The sequence below is a fragment of the Microchirus variegatus genome, assembly GCF_963457635.1.
Source record: "Microchirus variegatus genome assembly, chromosome: 2".
Taxonomy (NCBI): Eukaryota; Metazoa; Chordata; class Actinopteri; order Pleuronectiformes; family Soleidae; genus Microchirus; species Microchirus variegatus.
Genome location: NC_139803.1, coordinates 44997089 through 45015026, shown reverse-complemented (window position 1 = coordinate 45015026; position 17938 = coordinate 44997089). Strand labels below are relative to the sequence as shown.

Below are 17938 nucleotides of genomic sequence, written 5' to 3'. Positions count from 1 at the left end.
CAGAAACATTCTAACTCCTTCATCCTCCTCATCCTCATCATCATCATCCTCTAAACTCTGCTGAGAAACAGTGAATCGTGTGAACACATTTGTTTTAGATTAGAAAGACAAAAACATTTGGACAAACATTTACTTTCTTGTGTCTTGTTGTCGCTCACTGACCTTGTGCACACACACACACATTCTTGTACTTGCTGCATACTGAGGACCAGCATTTCCACTTTATAAATCAACACAATTACAAATATCTACTTCATTTATGACATCTACAAAGAACTACTGGTTGCAGTACCATAAAATGTCTGCAGGTGGAGCCCCAGAGCAAAAAGGGCTGGAAAACTTTTTCGATTTTATTTTATTTTTTAAATTTTTGGTCCAACATTTTACAAAAATGTCATACTATACTATGTCGACCATAATAAATAAAAAAAATTGACCCAAAATTAAAAAAAGAAAATTTGACCCAAAATTTTTTTTTAAAAAATTACCCAAAATTTAAAAAAAAAATTGACCCAAAATTTGGACAAAAATGTTGACTCAATTTTTGAAAAAAATTTGACCCAAAATTTGGAAAAAAATTGAAAAAAAAAAATTGACCCAAAATTTTTGGTCCAAAATTTGAGCAAAAAAAATTTGGTCCAAAATTTAAAAAAAAAAATTTGGTCCAAAATTTGACAAAAAAAAATTTGGTCCAAAATTGGAAAAAAAAATTTGGTCCAAAGTTTGAGAAAAAGTCGTCCAAAATTAAACATTTTGACAAATTGAGTATAGCATGTTATATCAACCTAAGGAAGTGATTTCAATGAAAACAAAGTGAGGACCGACCAAAATGTCCTGACTCCGTAAAAATGACCTCACTTTGTTGGTTTAAAACCCTTACTGGTCCTCAGTATGCTGCAAGTACAAGAACACACACTGTCAAAGTGCATCAGGGCAAATGGATCATTTCCTGATTTTCAAAAATTCATTATTCCTTAAGAGATATTCAAATATTTTCAACAGATCCTTGTTCAGGGCGATGCTGACTATTATGATGGTGAATTTCAAGTTATTCCGAGATACTTTTTTTTTTTTTTGATGGGGATCGAGTTTTTCCATCATGTTTTCATGTTAATCTTGTAATAAAATATCATTGAAAAATCTACATATTTGATATGAATTAACTTCTCCAACTTTTACAGATGAGCAAAACTCAGTTTATTATCCAACATTTATCACGATCATTATTTATTTATGACTGAATTAAACCTTCTGACCTGATGATTAACGTCAAATGTCTTTGTTTACAGGCCTGTAACGGATGTGCAGGATCTAGATGTGACTGTAGAGGAGTGAAAGGAGACAAGGTGAGTTTTTATTAACCAGAAAATGACTCTTTACAAGAGGATTTACATGATTTCAGACTTCTAAAAAAAAAGGATTCTCTCAAACCAAAGTCCACAGAGAAAACCAGTGATTTTAGCTCACTGGGACACAGGAGCTGCTGGTCCTCTGCTGCCTCGTGTGGTCACTTTGTGTCACTGATTTAAGTCTAAAGTAAATATTTTTAAAGCTGAATTCACTAAAATCAGTCATTGTAAGTTAGTGATGGAGGCAGCAGTGGATCAACAACTCCTGTGAACTCCTGTGTGCTGTGATGTTAAAATCACTGGTTTACTCTATGGACTTTGGTGTGGGAGAGTGAGTGACTTTGGTGTGGGAGAGTGAGTGACTTTGGTGTGGGAGAGTGAGTGACTTTGGTGTGTGGGAGTGAGTGACTTTGGTGTGGGAGAGTGAGTGACTTTGGTGTGTGGGAGTGAGTGACTTTGGTGTGTGAGAGAGTGAGTGACTTTGGTGTGTGGGAGAGAGAGTGACTTTGGTGTGGGAGAGTGAGTGACTTGGGTGTGTGGGAGAGTGAGTGACTTTGGTGTGAGAGAGTGAGTGACTTTGGTGTGAGAGAGTGAGTGACTTTGGTGTGGGAGAGTGAGTGACTTTGGTGTGTGGGAGAGTGAGTGACTTTGGTGTGGGAGAATGAGTGACATTGGTGTGGGAGAGTGAGTGACTTTGGTGTTAGAGAGTGAGTGACTTTGGTGTGGGATAGTGAGTGACTTTGGTGTGGGAGAGTGAGTGACTTTGGTGTGGGATAGTGAGTGACTTTGGTGTGGGAGAGTGAGTGACTTTGGTGTGGGAGAGTGAGTGACTTTGGTGTGAGAGAGTGAGTGACTTTGGTGTGAGAGAGTGAGTGGTTTTTAGTTTGTATTAATATTGGTGTCATGTGACTTTTTTTCACTCATGGTGTGTGTGTGTGTGTGTGTTTTCAGGGTGAACGGGGTTTCCCGGGTCTCACCGGACAACCAGGGGTCCCAGGTTTCCCTGGACCTGAGGGTCCAATCGGAGGCAGAGGAGAGAAGGTGGGCGGAGCTAATAATATAACATGTTTGTGATAATCTTATTTAATCTGATTGGTGATAAAAAATAAAGATATTTATTAGAAAACATTTGACTTTGATTACGTTTACGTATATTTATATTCACAGTGAATCAGTTAATCCTAATGTGTAATAATAATGTGTGTGTGTGTGTGCGTGTGTGTGTGTGTGTGTGTGTGTGCGTGTGTGTGTGTGTGTGTGTGTTTTCAGGGCAGTGATGGACCTCAAGGACCTGGAGGTCCAAAAGGAATCAGAGTGAGTTTCTTTAGAAGAATAAAATCTGTCAGATTTGTTATTCATGTTCCAGGGTTTTTATCTGCAGATGTGTTGTAATGTCACCTCCTGACCAGCAGGTGTCTCTGTTTCCTCCATCTCTGACCTGCTCTGGTTTGTTTTAAACAGGGTCCTCCTGGATTACCAGGATTCCCAGGAACTCCAGGACTTCCTGTGAGTTTTTCTCTCTCCGACTTTTATCACCGATGTTGTTGTTGACGTTGTTGTTGTTGTTGACGTTGTTGTGTGTCCTCGGTGTGTCAGGGTCTGCCGGGTCAGGACGGACCTTTAGGTCCCAGAGGAGTGGCCGGATGTAACGGGACAAAGGTAAAGAAAGACGTCCTGACGAGATCTTTGAGAACTTCCTGAAAGAACTTTTGAAGATTCTTCTTCTTCTTCTTATTGTCGTCATCAGGGTGAACGAGGTTATCCTGGAGCAGGAGGAATTCCCGGAACGCCGGGATTATTGGTGAGTGGAGCGAGGAGTTTTCATCACTAACATCGGGAAAAAATTTATTTACTGAACGTTTGTTTTTTGTTTCTCACTCACAGGGACCACCAGGTCTGCCTGGGCCTAAGGTAACACACACACACACACACACACACACACACACACAGACACACACACACACACACACACAGACACACACACACACACACACACACACACAGACACACACACACACACACACACAGACACACACACACACACACACACACACACACACACACACACACACACACACACACACACACACAGACACACACACAGACGCACACACACAAACGCACTCTAATAAAGTTTTAATCCCAAATTAAAAAAACAATAACTGAGTTTGTTTGTTTTAAAACTTAAGTCATTTTTTGGGGGAATTAACTTTTTTTCATATTTTTTGGAAACAATAAAGTTTGTGTAACGTCTTTTTTTTTCTTATCAGTAATTTTTTGTAATTTCACATTTAAAAAAAAGTTTGAATAGAAGTTGTTTTAACTTTTGTGTTAAACTTGTTGTAATCTGAGGAGATTAGACTCACAGAGGTTTGATTGGTCCACAGGGTGATCCAGGTGACATCATCTCCACCAACCGCTTTGGACAGAAGGGAGGAGTGGGATTACCGGGATTACCAGGAGCTCCTGTAAGATTACAAACAGTTGTAATAATAATATAAATGATTAGAGTAATAATAATAATAATATAAATTATTTTAATAATAAAAGAAAAACACCAGCACAAAAATAACCCTAATCTGATTTAAACAGGGATTACCAGGTCCTGCTGGATTACAAGGTCCCAGTGGTCCTCCAGGATCCACAGGATACGAGGTAAAACCACATCAGCTGCTTTCATTCATTCATTCATTCATTCACAGCTTTAAGAAACGGTGAAAGAGTGAATTGTGTGTGTGTTTTTTCAGGGTCGTCCAGGTCCTCCTGGTTCTCCTGGACCTAAGGTCAGTTCATCCTCAATCTGTGATCATAATCTGAGATAATCTGGGATATAAAAGCATGAACTCACTTTTTCTTCTTTGTTTTGGGATGATTTTGTCTGCGTTAATGCGTTCACACACAGATTATTCATGTGTTCACACACAAATTATTCATGCGTTCACACACAGATTATTCATGTGTTCACACAGATGATTTGTGTTCACACACAGATTATTCATGTGTTCACACACACAGAGTATTCATCTGTTCACACAGATTATTCATTTGTTTACACACAGATTATTCATGTGTTCACACACAGATTATTCATGTGTTCACACTCAGAGCCTTAAGGACTAAATGTCCCTCTGTCATTTTTCATCACTTTCACTGTGATCATTCTAACTACTCTCCACCAGGTGGCGTCAGATGGCGAACAAAAAAACATGTTATTTCCACTATGACTTCTTGTCATAAATTGAAAACATTTATATTTCAAATCTTGAAAAGTTCATTATATTAATATAATTAATTCTGAACTAAATCTGTGATTAAACCTTTAGTTTGTGGATTATTTTCTTTCTTTTTCTTGATCCACTGACGTTAAATAAACAGCTTTTATTCTCTACATTTACTCAGAATTCCATTTTTCCAACATGTTTTGTTTCCATTGAGTTTTATCACAGAAAAACGATGAGAAAACGTTGATTATTTTGATTATTTGACGTTTTCTGCTCTTTGTCTTTTCAGGGAAACATGGGATTAAACTTCCAAGGACCGAAAGGAGACAAGGTTCAGACACAAGAGTCCAACAAACACTGTCTGTGTGTGTGTGTGACTTTGATTATTTATGTGTGTTATTGTTGTGTGTGTGTGTGTGTGTGTGTGTGTGTGTGTGTAGGGTGACCAGGGATTACCAGGACCTCCTGGTCCTCCAGGTCAGGTGGGCGAACAGCAGAGACCTCCAGTTCACGTCATTCAGAGAGGAGACAAGGTAACACTCACTCATTCATTCATTCATTCATTCACTCACTCATTCATTCACTCACTCATTCATCTAACCACGTCATTCAGAGAGGAGACAAGGTAACACTCACTCATTCATTCACTCACTCATTCATTCATTCATTCATGAATAAATGTGTTTTATCAGTGATTGACAGGTTTCTCATGTCACAGGAAATGAATTCAAACTCCAAATTCAAATTCAAAACTAAGAAAAATGAACTTAAACTCATTTAATATCATAAAGAAGAAAAGTCACAAATTCACCTAAATTATTTACTTTGATTATTTTTCTTCAAAAATGTTTTAACTTCTTTTTTAAACTTTTTTTCACAATTATTATAAAATAAAGTGCTTTTTAGAATCGAGTTGAAGTTCAGCAGTTTCACCACCAGAGGGCACAATCAAAGCTGCACAATGCACTGAAACAATGTGTTCCGTTGGCCACTAGATGTCAGTAGAACACAAACATCTGTGATTGTCTTTCTTCTTCTTATATTTATTTAGTTTTTCTTTCGTTGAATGTTTGATTTTTCTTCATAAAAAAAATCACCTTTGACCTTTGACCTTTTCCCCGTCTGGTGTGCAGGGCGATCCAGGATCTCCGGGACCCCGCGGTGATGCAGGTTTTCCAGGCGCTCCTGTGAGTAAACGGTAAAAAGACGAGTGGTGAGTTTTTGAATAAAGACGGTGATTGACGCGTTGTTCTGTGGTGTCAGGGGCCCTCTGGTGGTCAGAGAGGAGAAAAGGGAGAAGTCGGTGAAGCAGGAAAACGAGTGAGTACGAAAGAAGACGACCTTTGACCCTGAAAACAAAACTCTTCAAACTTTATATAAAAATAAACAAACTTTTCCAGGGAAAACCCGGCAAAGACGGCGACCCTGGAGTTCCAGGATTCCCCGTGAGTTTTCTTTGTGTTTTTAGTCATTTAAATAAAGTTGATTCAATGGTTTAATCCACGTTTCTGTTTCAGGGCGGAAAAGGAGATTCAGGTTCTCCAGGTTCTCCAGGCAGAGACGGAGAAAGAGTAGGTTTTTATGTATTTATATACATACAATATATTAATATATAAGCCTTATGTATTATTCTCAAATGACATCCGAGTTTTTATTTTAGGGTCTAAAAGGAGATCGTGGATATCCAGGTCCACCAGGAGTGGTGAGCGTCATTCATTCATTCATTCATTCATTCATTCATTCATTCATTCAAAATAAAAAGAATAAAAAGTTTGTAGAAAATAAATTGGAGCGTTGCTTGGTTGCCATGGCGATGACCTGTGTTAGTTTTATATTTGTATAAATAATTCAAAATCTAAGAATTAAAGTGAATATTTACAGATTATTTCACATTAAAAACAATCATTCGTGGGGGAATTTTTGTGGTGCGCTACACTCTTCTGACCACTAGATGGAGCCATACCCACAAATAAAACAATAAAAACATTAAATAAAATAAAACATATATTTTTGAGTGTATTTTATCCGCTAAGTAAAAAATAGAGAATGTTTATTATGGGATGGTGGTTTGTTGAGTTTTGTTTCCCGATCTTTGTTTTTCTTTGCGTCAGGTGGTCGAAGGTCAGACCGGAGGTCGCGTCGGTGCTAAAGGTGAACCCGGGTTCCCGGGGTCACCTGGAGGTAAAGGAGAACGAGGACCAGCAGGTAAACGTGGATCACATGACGCACATCACGCTACCGTGAAACAGAAAAACTGACGCTGAATTATTGATATTAAACCACAGTGAAGCTGTGAACTAGCCTAGAAGCTAACTATCGTGGCTACTTTTAATAGGAAAGCTACGCAAGTGTTTGCTAACAATAAATATTGATCTTGAAAAGATTTAAGATAATAATAATGATTGTTGCTGCAGCTCAAAACTCAAACCACGATCCACGTTAAACCGTGATCCTCGTCTGGTTTCTCTCAGGTCAAACTGGACCTGCTGGAGCACCAGGACTCCCGGCCATCGGGGGCAGCGGTCAGCCTGGAGCCCCCGGTTACCCAGGAGAGCGAGGTCAGAAGGGAGACCACGGTGACCCGGGCATCGCTCTGCCGGGACCTCCAGGACGAGCAGGAACTCCCGGTCCACAGGGTCAACAAGGACCTCCTGGACCTCCAGGGTTCTCCAGCGGACAGAACTGTGTGGGCGGAGAACCCGGACGCCCCGGTGTGCAGGGAGAACGAGGTTATCCAGGAGAGAGAGGGCTGAAAGGTGAGAGAACCAGGAGGTCTGGAGTCTGGACTCAGGTCTGGACTCAGGTCTGGACTCAGGTCTGGACTCAGATGTTGATGATGATGATGATGATGATGATGATGATGATGATGTTGTTGCAGGTAACAAAGGCGACACCTGTGTGAACTGCTTTGGTGGAACCAGTCCAATCCCAGGACCACAAGGACCTCCAGGACCATCCGGACTCCCCGGTGATGATCTTTATATCTTCATATTTTGCTAAATATAAATACTTTTGAAGTATTTAAGCAGATATTTTACTTAACCGTATTGTCCGCACTATAACTGGCACTTAAAAGCCTTTAATTTTCTCAAAAAACGATAGTGCGCCTTATATATGGATCATTTGGTAAAGTTTTACTTTATCTGTTTTGTTGACATTCCCTTTAGCACAGCTCCATCTAGTGGACGCATAACGCAACCCCAGTCAAACGTTTGACTGCAATACCTTCTATTCTATGAGCCTTATAACCCGCTGCGCCTTAAATATGAAAACAGTTCTAAAATAGGACATTCATTGAAGGTGCACCTTATAGTGCGGAAAATACGCTAATTGTATTTAGTTTGATGGTGAAATAATATTGTGTTTTATTTTCTCTGCTGATAAAAGTCAAATAAAACGACTCTCGTTTAAACCCAGAGCAGAAAAACTTCACCTGATTTAAACCAAAGACAAGTTTTCATGTTAAAAATGGATTTAAAATGAAAATCAGCAACGCAGAATTATTTATGTGGAATAAAACCTCAGGGCCAGATTATCCAGATTATCCAGATTATCCAGATTATCCAGATTATCCAGATTAAATATTGAAATAAAAAGACACTCACAGAAAGAGCTGAGAATTCTCTCCATCGTCCACGATCCACAGTTTAACTCTAACGAAGCAACGAGACACAGGTGAGAGACAAACACAGACAGGAAGTGACATCACAGCAGCAACAGAAGCAAAGGCATTTCAAAATAAAACAGGAAACACAGGAAAAGAGAAGATAATGACAGTGTTTGAGACCCAGAGATTTACAGTCATGAGTCTTTAGATTTACAGTATATGTTATGTTATATTATATTATATTATATTATATTATATTATATTATATTATATTATATATTCTGTTATTGAATGATCTTGTTGTTTATTTCTGATCATCAGGAATTCCCGGCAGCGCAGGAATCAAAGGAGATCGAGGTTATCCAGGTTCTCCTGCTTCTCCAGGTCAACCTGTGAGTGATCTGTGAAGGAACCTTCACTCTATTATTTATGTTCTAACCTCATCGTTGGTTCTAAATTTGAATGTTTTTGACTTACTTTTACAAAGGTATTTAATAATTGTACTTTTTTTAAATCATTTTCTTCACTTCTGTGGTTTTGTGTAAATAAAACTTTCTTCTCTTTTTAAATGATCTCATGATAAATGATCTTGTATCATCTCTGAGTCGTGAACTCTGACCTCTATCTCCTCTAAAATCAAGGTCACCTCTAAAGTTGAAAAAAGCAGCTCAATCTCTTTGATATCCTCTTGGTTCCAGGGTTCCCCCGGTAATCAAGGTTCTCCAGGGTTCCCTGGAGAGAAGGGAGACCCAGGTGATGCCATCACAGTCAGCGGTGTAAGGGGGGATAAGGGTGACTCTGGTTTCCCTGGATCTCCTGGTCTACCTGGTCTGGATGGTCGACCTGGACGTGATGGACAGCCTGGACTTCCTGGGCCCAAAGGAACTCCTGTAGGTGGCGCTAACTCAGATATGTGGAGATAAAGATTCCACCACGGCTCAGGTCTGAACTCCATGTGACTGTGTTTGTCAGGGATCTCTGCTGGTGAAAGGAGAACGAGGAAGCCCTGGTGAGTCAGGCGGTCCTGGTATTCCAGGGGACAGGGGCCCCCCAGGGTCCCCCGGCTTTGGACCTTCAGGGGCTTCAGGAGAAAAAGGTGTCCAGGGTGTCTCTGGAAGATCTGGATCTCCTGGTTTACCAGGTAAGTGGATCACCTCACCGTAGACGGCCACCAAGCTCTATAGCGGAGACAGAATCATGCTAACTGATTTAGCTCAACCCATATCTCTAAATCTATAATGGGACAACATTGGAAAAATGACCACTTCAGACCTTTTCATCCTCTCACCTCCACCTCAGGTGCTAAAGGTGAACCAGGTCTGACGGTGGCAGAGAAAGGATTACCAGGACCAAGAGGACAGGATGGCGAGCCTGGATTTCCCGGTTCTCCAGGTTTAAACTCCTCATCAAGGCCAAACTCACATGAACAGCTGAGATGAAGTGAATCTGTATCTGATTGGTTGTGGTTTTTTTTATTCTTAATTCTCAGGCAGCCCAGGTTCACCAGGACAGCCTGGTTTCCCTGGTTCACCAGGTGCAAAGGGTGACCCTGGACTCCCCGGCATTGGACTTCCTGGGCAGCCGGGAACTAAAGGTCAGGACAATCACAGATTCTTCCTTCTTGATCTGTCCAGCACTTCCTACGTCTACCTCCTCTGTACTTAGCTCCTATCACCTTTTCTTCTTCCCTCATCCGTCTTCTTACGTTTCTCTTCCAGGATTCCCAGGTATTCCTGGACAGCCAGGAGCTTCTGGTGGATCTGGTCGACCAGGAGTCGATGGACTCCCTGGCCAGCCTGGAATTCCTGGACATAAGGTAGGCAGATAGAAGGACAGACAGTATATGTACTACCAATGAATTCTGGAAACTCAGAAGCTCGATGAGATCCATGTGGCTTCTCGTGAACAGGGTGAGCCTGGCTTTGGACTTCCTGGCCCATCTGGTTTACCAGGAGGTCCTGGATCTAAAGGTTTCCCTGGACCAAAGGGAGATTCGGGTTACCCTGGCGGCCCTGGTTCACCTGGAAGATCTGGAATAGATGGTGGACCAGGATCTAAAGGTATTCAGTCATTCTGGAACTGATGTAATGGGGGTGAATTGGGACCAAAAAAGACAAGTCTCAATCTCCTTTTCTTAGGTGAACCTGGTACCCCTGGCATCCCTGGATCTCGTGGTCTACCCGGAAGCCCCTCTATTGGTTCTTTGGGTACCCCAGGCTCTCCTGGACCTCCAGGCCCAGTGGGACCACCAGGTAAGATGCATGTGATTAGATAGGAGTCCATTCCCTGTAAAGAGTTTTCTTCAAGGACTTTTCCATTCAAATGTTGACCAGTTCATGTAGTTACTGACACTGACCGACCGCAGAACATGTTAGCAGAGCATGAATAAGCTAGCATAGTTTGAAAACAGTTCAGCATCCAGAGGCTGAAGTCTTTGTGTCATGGTTACAGGATACCCTGGATCAAATGGACAAAAGGGAGACCCCGGTTCTCCAGGTCTTGATATCCCAGGTTTGCCAGGAGAAAGAGGAACACCTGGTATTCCTGGTTCTTCAGGACCTATCGGAACCCCCGGACCTCCTGGAGGACCTGGACGGGACGGCCTGCCTGGACTGCCAGGTAAAGGATCTCCGTTAACCTTAATGATGTTGCATTAAGGGTGAGAGGGTGAAGTTAATATTACTCAGGTAACGAGATAGTTGAGATCATTTTTTTATCTGGATGTGCTTATGTAGCCACATAGCTTTGTAGCTCACTTTCTAAATGACCAATGACTGATTAGCTCGCTGATGGTGTATATTAGAAGTTAGCTGGTTAACAGGAATACTAGTTAACTGAATGGCTAACCTTCTGCTAAAGCTAAGTGATATTCTTTTGTTGTTTAATATCTATTCTTTTTGCTAATGCTGTTTTTCTGACCGGGTGCAGGTCAGAAAGGAGACATGGGTTCAATAGGATCTCCCGGACCATCTGGAGGACCAGGAGGCCCAGGAGGACCTGGAGGTCCTGGACATAAGGGTATGAGCACCTTCACACAGAGGAACCACAACATTGTGGACCTGGGTCTGATTCCCACGTTCTTCTTCTGCAGGTGAACCTGGATTCCCAGGCAGAGACGGATCACCCGGTGGTTCTGGTCTTAAAGGAGAGAGAGGTGACTCTGGAGTTCAGGGACCTCCAGGTATAGCCTCGTTACCAGTGACCACAAAAGGTGACAAAGGAGACTCAGGACTTCCAGGTAAAACTAAACTAAATCTTCAATGGATTTTTAATTTCTCTCTGGTTACCAAATAATATTTCATAATAATAATAATAATAATATTTCAAGATATAACACATACATATGCTTGTGTGTGTGTTCTTCAGGTTCACCAGGTTTTCCAGGTCAGAAAGGCATCTCTGGTCTTCCTGGAGACTCTGGCCTGCCAGGATCAGATGGTCGCCCTGGACTCTCAGGACCACCAGGTATAGATTTGAATCCAACACATACTCAGTAATGAGTAATAAGTGATGTTTTGAAAAAGATCTCTAATGTTCCACATTCCATGTTTTCAGGTCCTAAGGGAGATCCTGGAATCCCAGGAGGCTCAGGTGGCCCTGGAGGACCAGGAGCAAAGGGAAGCATGGGAGAAATGGGATTTCCAGGTTGGTTTGAACATCTCAAAGCTATTTTGTTCTTTAGTTGTTTGACACTGAGTGTTTTTCATATGAGTTTAAATATCAAACCTTGATCATGTCACAGGTCCATCAGGGCAGAAGGGTCTATCCGGTCAACCCGGGAGGTCAGGACCATCTGGACAACCAGGTTCACCTGGTTTTCCTGGATCCAAAGGTGAACCAGGGTCTGCTGGAGTTGGACCACCTGGAATCTCTGGACAAAAAGTACAGAAGTCAATCACATGATCGTTCTTTAGTTCACAGAAACGTGGACAGGTGCTCACTTTACTTACGTCATGTTTGTGACAGGGTGACCCAGGACAGCCAGGGTTCCCAGGAAGTCCAGGACTCAAGGGAGGTTCAGGAACATCCGGTCTCCCAGGTTTACCAGGAGGATCAGGTCCCAAAGGAGATCCTGGTCTCCCAGGATTCCAAGGTAGGTTCAAGTCCAGAAGTGAAGTGTTCACACGTTAAATGTCAGTGACCGACACACTGACCACCTTCTCTGTGTTTGTCAGGTACTCCTGGTATCCCAGGTCCCAAGGGTCTCGATGGTGGGCCAGGTGCACCAGGTCTCAATGGAGCTCCTGGTAGACCAGGAGAGTCTAGCCGACCAGGATCACCAGGGTTTCCAGGAGAGAAGGGTCAGGCCGGTCGTGATGGAATCCCAGGACCAGCAGGAGTCAAAGGAGAGCCCGGTAAGTTCTCAGCATCTTCTTCTGGAGAAAAAATCTTTTTACGCTTCATTTGATTCACATCACTTCTGGTTTATTTCCTCTGCAGGACTTCCTGGTTTCGGTGGTCCTGGTGCTTCTGGGCTTCCTGGGTTGCCAGGTGAGCTACAGCCTTCACACGTTTTAATCACTGTCGTTTGGGATTAGGACCACTAACATAAACTTGTCCTCTGAATTTGTGTTCAGGTGCTAAGGGAGACTCAGGTCTTCCTGGTCCCTCTGGGAATCCTGGTTTCCCTGGAACTAAAGGAGATGCTGGCTTTCCTGGAAACCCAGGTTCTCCAGGAAACATCGGTCCTCCTGGGCCTCCAGGCCTGGCTGCACAGGGCCCTAAAGGACTGCTCGGCCCCCCTGGACCACCTGGAAGAGCAGGTAAAGCATGTCCGGATCACACTGAGCTGCCTGGTTTTCTAACAGACTCAGAGTCACAGACCTGGTCCTGGTTTGTCTTCTCAGTCTGATCGTAGTCAGGCTGAAATTTAAAGGTCTTTGTTATTGGACACAGATTCACTCTGTGAAAACATGAGGATTATTTAAAACATCTATTTAAAATAAGAAGAGAAAACCAGGAAAACCAGGAAAACCAGGAAAACCAGGCAGAAACTGCACTTTTGTCACAGGTTGATTTGCATGATAAAGATGGATGAACCCCCCCCCACACACACACACACACACACACGTCTTCTCACAAGGGAAATGTCGGAGTTCTCATTGACCACGCCCTCATCATTGACCACGCCCTCATCATTGACCACGCCCTCACCCCCTCCCCCTCATCTCACAGCAGAGGGAATCTATAATCTATAATCTATAATCTATAATCTATAATCCATTCCTTTCTCCACAGCTTTGATGCACTGTCACCTGTGTGTGTGTGTGTGTGTGTGTGTGTGTGTGTGTGTGTGTTGATGTCACATGACGTCATTTTTCCAGAATGTTGGTGTAAATCAGTCGAGCCTGAGACAAACTCACAAAACTCACACATGTTTTTATGGATGAATCTGTTTAGATTAGATTAGATTAGATTAGATTAGATTAGATTAGATTAGCATGACCTCTGACCTTTCTCCATGAGCCCAAACATCACATGTGAGCGTTGTGTGTTTGTGTTCAGGCTTTGTCGTCCTCACTGTTTCACTGTGTGGTTTGTTTTTGTCACATCAATCAGTCGCCTGCACGTCACTGTCTGTCACACACACACACACACACACACACACACACACACACACACACACACACACACACACACACACACACACACAGTCACACACACAGCTAATTTTCGAAGCATTGACTGTTGTATTTTAAACGCTGACCACACGATGGCGCTGTGTCAGACACAAACACTGATGATGTCATCATGTTAACTCCTGTTTCCTGTGGCTTGGCCCCACCCACATGTGGTGTGGCCCCGCCTCTTGGCGTGATGACACGTGCGTCCCGCCTCCTCAGGTCCCTCAGGTCAGATGGAAGAGTCCACTTTGTTCTGCATGAGTTTCAGTTTTTTAATAAACAGAACGGTTTCACTTCCTGGTTCTTTGGGAAAACTTTTATCTTTTTATTTATTATATTTAATCTTAATCTGACACTTGTTTCTCTCACTTTCTGCACTCTGATGTTTGTGTAATCCACCTTTAACCAGTAAGCACCTTTAATCATTCATTATTTATTTATTTGTTTGTTTGTTTTGTTGTTTTATAATTTAAAAAATAAAATCTAAATATATTGAGTTGAACTGAGATTTTAAACCTGTCACCATCAGCATGAACACATGAACACATGAACACATGAATCACAACTAACTCACAGTGTTATTATGTTCAATGTTATGTTGAATAATTTAACATTTAATTTACATATAAACACAGATTTAAGATGTTTAATCATTTATATTCTTTACATTTATTGTATCATTATTGTAAATATGTACAGAAGATACATTATTATTTAATAATATATCATTTAATAATTTGTGTTTTTAATGTTAATTAACTTTTGTGTTTAATACCTTTTTATAATTAATTTATTGACGATAACATTCAGGTAAAACATTATTATATTAATGTTATTATTATAATAAAGTTAATGTGGAGACGTTGAAGCAGTTTTTCTATCCCATAATGAGTCAGAGATGAGGAAGTTTTTCTTTCTTCTGTTTAAACTTCTTCTTTTTTCCGTCGCCTTCGCTTCGTCAACGCGATTCCGTTTTACTGTGGAATTCTGGGAATCTCAGGTCGTCCAGGTTAGACTGATGTGTTTGATGTTTTCAGAGGACGCTTCATGTTTTCATTGTATTTAGGTTATTGATCCTGATCATCGATCAATACTGTTATTGATACTCGTCTGTATTTATTTCATGTTTGTCTTTATTTTGAATGAAACTTCACAGATGAATCAGTTTGTGTCTTTATGTTGAAACTGTATTTTTCAGTTTATCTCTCGTTTGTAATGATTCCCTGACAAAGACAGAGAGTCTGTGCTCTGACCTTTGACCTTTGACCCTGGTCCATCTCCAGGTCCCTCTGGTCCTCAGGGTCCTCGTGGACCAGGAGGAAGTGGAGGAGTCAAAGGAGAGAAGGGGATTCCCGGAGGTCCAGGTCAGGCAGGATTCCCGGGACAGAAGGGAGAGTCTGGAACGCCAGGATTCCCTGTAAGAGTTCACTTCCCTTCACATTCAGTGGATTTAAGTGTGCTGAGAGCGCCCCCTACTGCACCAACAACCACTTCTTTAACAACATGTTTCTCACCAGGGTCCTTCTGGTCTTCCTGGTGGTCCTGGAATTAAAGGAGACATCGGTCTGTCTGGTGTTCCTGGATTCCCTGGTTAGTCCTTAGTCCTGGACCAGCATCTCTGTCCTCTGTGTCCTCTCTGTGTCCTCTCTGTGTCCTCTGTCCTCTCTGTGTCTCTGTCCTCTCTGTGTCCTCTCTGTGTCCTCTCTTTGTGTCCTCAGTCCTGGACCAGCATCCCTGTCCTCTGTGTCCTCTCTGTGTCCTCTCTGTGTCCTCTGTCCTCTCTCTGTCCTCTCTGTGTCCTCTGTCCTCATCAGTCCCTTTCTCTTTTGTTCCAGGACCAAAGGGAGACTCGGGTCTTCCCGGTGGAAGTGGTCTTCCAGGACCACCTGGAGACGAGGGACAACGCGGTGAGAGACAACACTGAGAGAATATGAAGTTTGACTTTATTTGAGGTCCATACTAAAAATGAATTCTCACCTTTGACCTCTAGGTGACCCCGGTGACCCCGGTGTAGCTGCAGCTCCTATCGTTGTGAAGGGGGAGCAGGGACCTCCTGGTGCTCCAGGTCTGCTCGGTCCTCGTGGACCTCCTGGTGCTTCTGGACGTGAAGGACTCCCAGGTGAGACACAGAACATCATGACTGCAGTAACACACCGCTGACACAGGGGGGAGCCCTTTATACATCCAAAATCCCCCTCCTCACCTGTTGGGGGAGCTCCAAATCATGGTGTACAATGTTTTTTAGGTCAGTCCGGTAACCCTGGAGACCCTGGTCTGGAAGGTCCTCAAGGATTCAGCGGTCCACCTGGAAGGAAGGGAGATCCTGGACCCGCCGGTCAGCCCGGTACGTACTTTTACGTTGTTGACGTCAGGGTGTTGCTGCCATCTAGTGGATGAGTAAGAGTTCCATCATGAGAAACGGAAGCTTTCAAATCTGTGCTTGATTTTGTCTCAGGTCAGCGTGGCTTCTCTGGTCCTCCTGGTTCAGATGGTCCTCAAGGAAATCCTGGTCTTCCAGGAACGGCGTCTGCAGCTCACGGGTTCCTCGTCACCCGACACAGTCAGAGTCAGGAAATACCCTTCTGTCCCGACGGAACCAGCCCAATCTACGACGGATACTCGCTGCTGTACGTGCAGGGCAACGAGCGAGCTCACGGACAAGACCTCGGTACGAAAGAGCTGCGATTGGTTGTTTTGAGATGAACCGTCTGAGAAGATCTGGTTGATAAATGTTGTCTCACGTCCGTCTCTGTCCTTCAGGCTCGGCGGGCAGTTGTCTCCGCAGGTTCACCACCATGCCCTTCATGTTCTGCAACATCAACAACGTCTGCAACTTTGCTTCCCGTAACGATTACTCGTACTGGCTGTCCACGCCTGAGCCCATGACCATGTCCATGGCCCCCATCACAGGAGAGGGTATCCAGCCCTACATCAGCAGGTGAAGCTCAGGCTGGACCACGGACAGAGGGAAGGTCCATGAAGAACAAGATGTTTGGGATTGAACTTGACTTCTGTGTGTGCAGGTGTTCAGTGTGTGAAGCTCCAGCCATGGTGATCGCGGTCCACAGTCAGACCATCCAGATCCCTTCATGCCCGACGCACTGGGAGACTCTGTGGATCGGATACTCCTTCATGATGGTAAGACGAGTCAGTTCTGACCAGGTCCTCGTTTGGCTAAAAACCAGGTTTATTGAGGCTCAGGAGGGCGGGGCCTATTCACAAAAGAGAGACAACAGACAAAGACAGGGATTAAAGACCATAAAGACTAAGAGTCAAAGAGTTTAAGAGCCAATTCCAATCTCAACCCTTAATCTTAACTAACCCTCTAAACCAAGTGTTGAGGGTTATTTTGTCACTTAGAAATGGGACACCCCTTAAATGCAGATACGTCTTCAGACTGTAGGGGGCAGAATAACGCCAAAGCTGCGTCCAGTCTGTCAACTCCAAAAAAGAAGAAGAAGAAGAACACATTTAAGTCAGGATTATTATTATTAAGTTATTAGGTTGTCAGTTAGTTATAAGATGATACTCATACAAATATTCAGCTGACAGTTACCACACACCACGACTTATTGAAAAGTAAACCACACCGGCCGACTATTGACAAAAGATGGTCAAATAAAAATAAATGTTAGGCAACAATGACGTCAGTAATCCATAATATGGGCCTAAACTAAGATCATTTTTATATCTCTATTAACAAAGAAAATACTTCATTTGTAGCGAACTCGTTTCTCTGCTTTCGACGCCATCTTTGTTATGTGAAAACACGCAATGCATTCTGGGTAGCCCTTGCTCCCAAGGGTGGTCTTGGAAAATCTCAATATTGAGGGCGATACAGCCCTTAAACTTGACCTCAACTTAATTTTCCTGAGAATCAGGACAGAACTTGGACTAGAGGGAGAACATTTATGAGATTGAGGATTAAGATTGGAATTGAAATTCAGCCTAAAGACCATAAAGCCTGAGTCTTAAGCTCCGCCCCAATACCGCCCCCTTAAAATGTCCCCTTGGTTTTGAGTTCCCTCAACCGTAAATTCCCCTTGTTGAGGGAACTGGTATTGGGACATCACTACATGTAGCCGCTCGCTAGCTAGTTAGCTAGCTGCTTTGATAAATGGTCAGTTATTATCTGAC

General features: G+C 42.8%; 1 protein-coding gene across 1 annotated transcript in view; it reads left to right on the top strand.

Moving 5' to 3' along the window:
* Positions 1-17938, top strand: part of col4a5 (collagen, type IV, alpha 5 (Alport syndrome)) — a 29636-nt gene that overhangs the window by 10945 nt on the left and 753 nt on the right. Inside the window, exons 2-47 of the mRNA XM_083910842.1 lie at positions 1290-1346; positions 2301-2390; positions 2619-2663; positions 2811-2855; positions 2946-3008; positions 3097-3150; positions 3234-3260; positions 3737-3817; positions 3942-4004; positions 4097-4132; positions 4860-4901; positions 5011-5103; positions 5704-5757; positions 5834-5890; positions 5971-6015; positions 6088-6141; positions 6231-6272; positions 6682-6775; positions 7042-7326; positions 7449-7538; positions 8499-8569; positions 8876-9067; positions 9150-9318; positions 9477-9569; positions 9667-9771; positions 9896-9993; positions 10087-10237; positions 10316-10429; positions 10629-10796; positions 11106-11195; positions 11269-11415; positions 11544-11642; positions 11733-11822; positions 11920-12059; positions 12144-12270; positions 12353-12532; positions 12618-12668; positions 12755-12940; positions 15085-15218; positions 15319-15391; positions 15637-15708; positions 15792-15920; positions 16047-16145; positions 16257-16469; positions 16562-16739; positions 16825-16939. Coding sequence (XP_083766968.1) covers positions 1290-1346; positions 2301-2390; positions 2619-2663; positions 2811-2855; positions 2946-3008; positions 3097-3150; positions 3234-3260; positions 3737-3817; positions 3942-4004; positions 4097-4132; positions 4860-4901; positions 5011-5103; positions 5704-5757; positions 5834-5890; positions 5971-6015; positions 6088-6141; positions 6231-6272; positions 6682-6775; positions 7042-7326; positions 7449-7538; positions 8499-8569; positions 8876-9067; positions 9150-9318; positions 9477-9569; positions 9667-9771; positions 9896-9993; positions 10087-10237; positions 10316-10429; positions 10629-10796; positions 11106-11195; positions 11269-11415; positions 11544-11642; positions 11733-11822; positions 11920-12059; positions 12144-12270; positions 12353-12532; positions 12618-12668; positions 12755-12940; positions 15085-15218; positions 15319-15391; positions 15637-15708; positions 15792-15920; positions 16047-16145; positions 16257-16469; positions 16562-16739; positions 16825-16939 — 4701 coding nt within the window. The remainder of the gene's footprint in view (positions 1-1289; positions 1347-2300; positions 2391-2618; positions 2664-2810; positions 2856-2945; positions 3009-3096; positions 3151-3233; positions 3261-3736; positions 3818-3941; positions 4005-4096; positions 4133-4859; positions 4902-5010; positions 5104-5703; positions 5758-5833; positions 5891-5970; positions 6016-6087; positions 6142-6230; positions 6273-6681; positions 6776-7041; positions 7327-7448; positions 7539-8498; positions 8570-8875; positions 9068-9149; positions 9319-9476; positions 9570-9666; positions 9772-9895; positions 9994-10086; positions 10238-10315; positions 10430-10628; positions 10797-11105; positions 11196-11268; positions 11416-11543; positions 11643-11732; positions 11823-11919; positions 12060-12143; positions 12271-12352; positions 12533-12617; positions 12669-12754; positions 12941-15084; positions 15219-15318; positions 15392-15636; positions 15709-15791; positions 15921-16046; positions 16146-16256; positions 16470-16561; positions 16740-16824; positions 16940-17938) is intronic.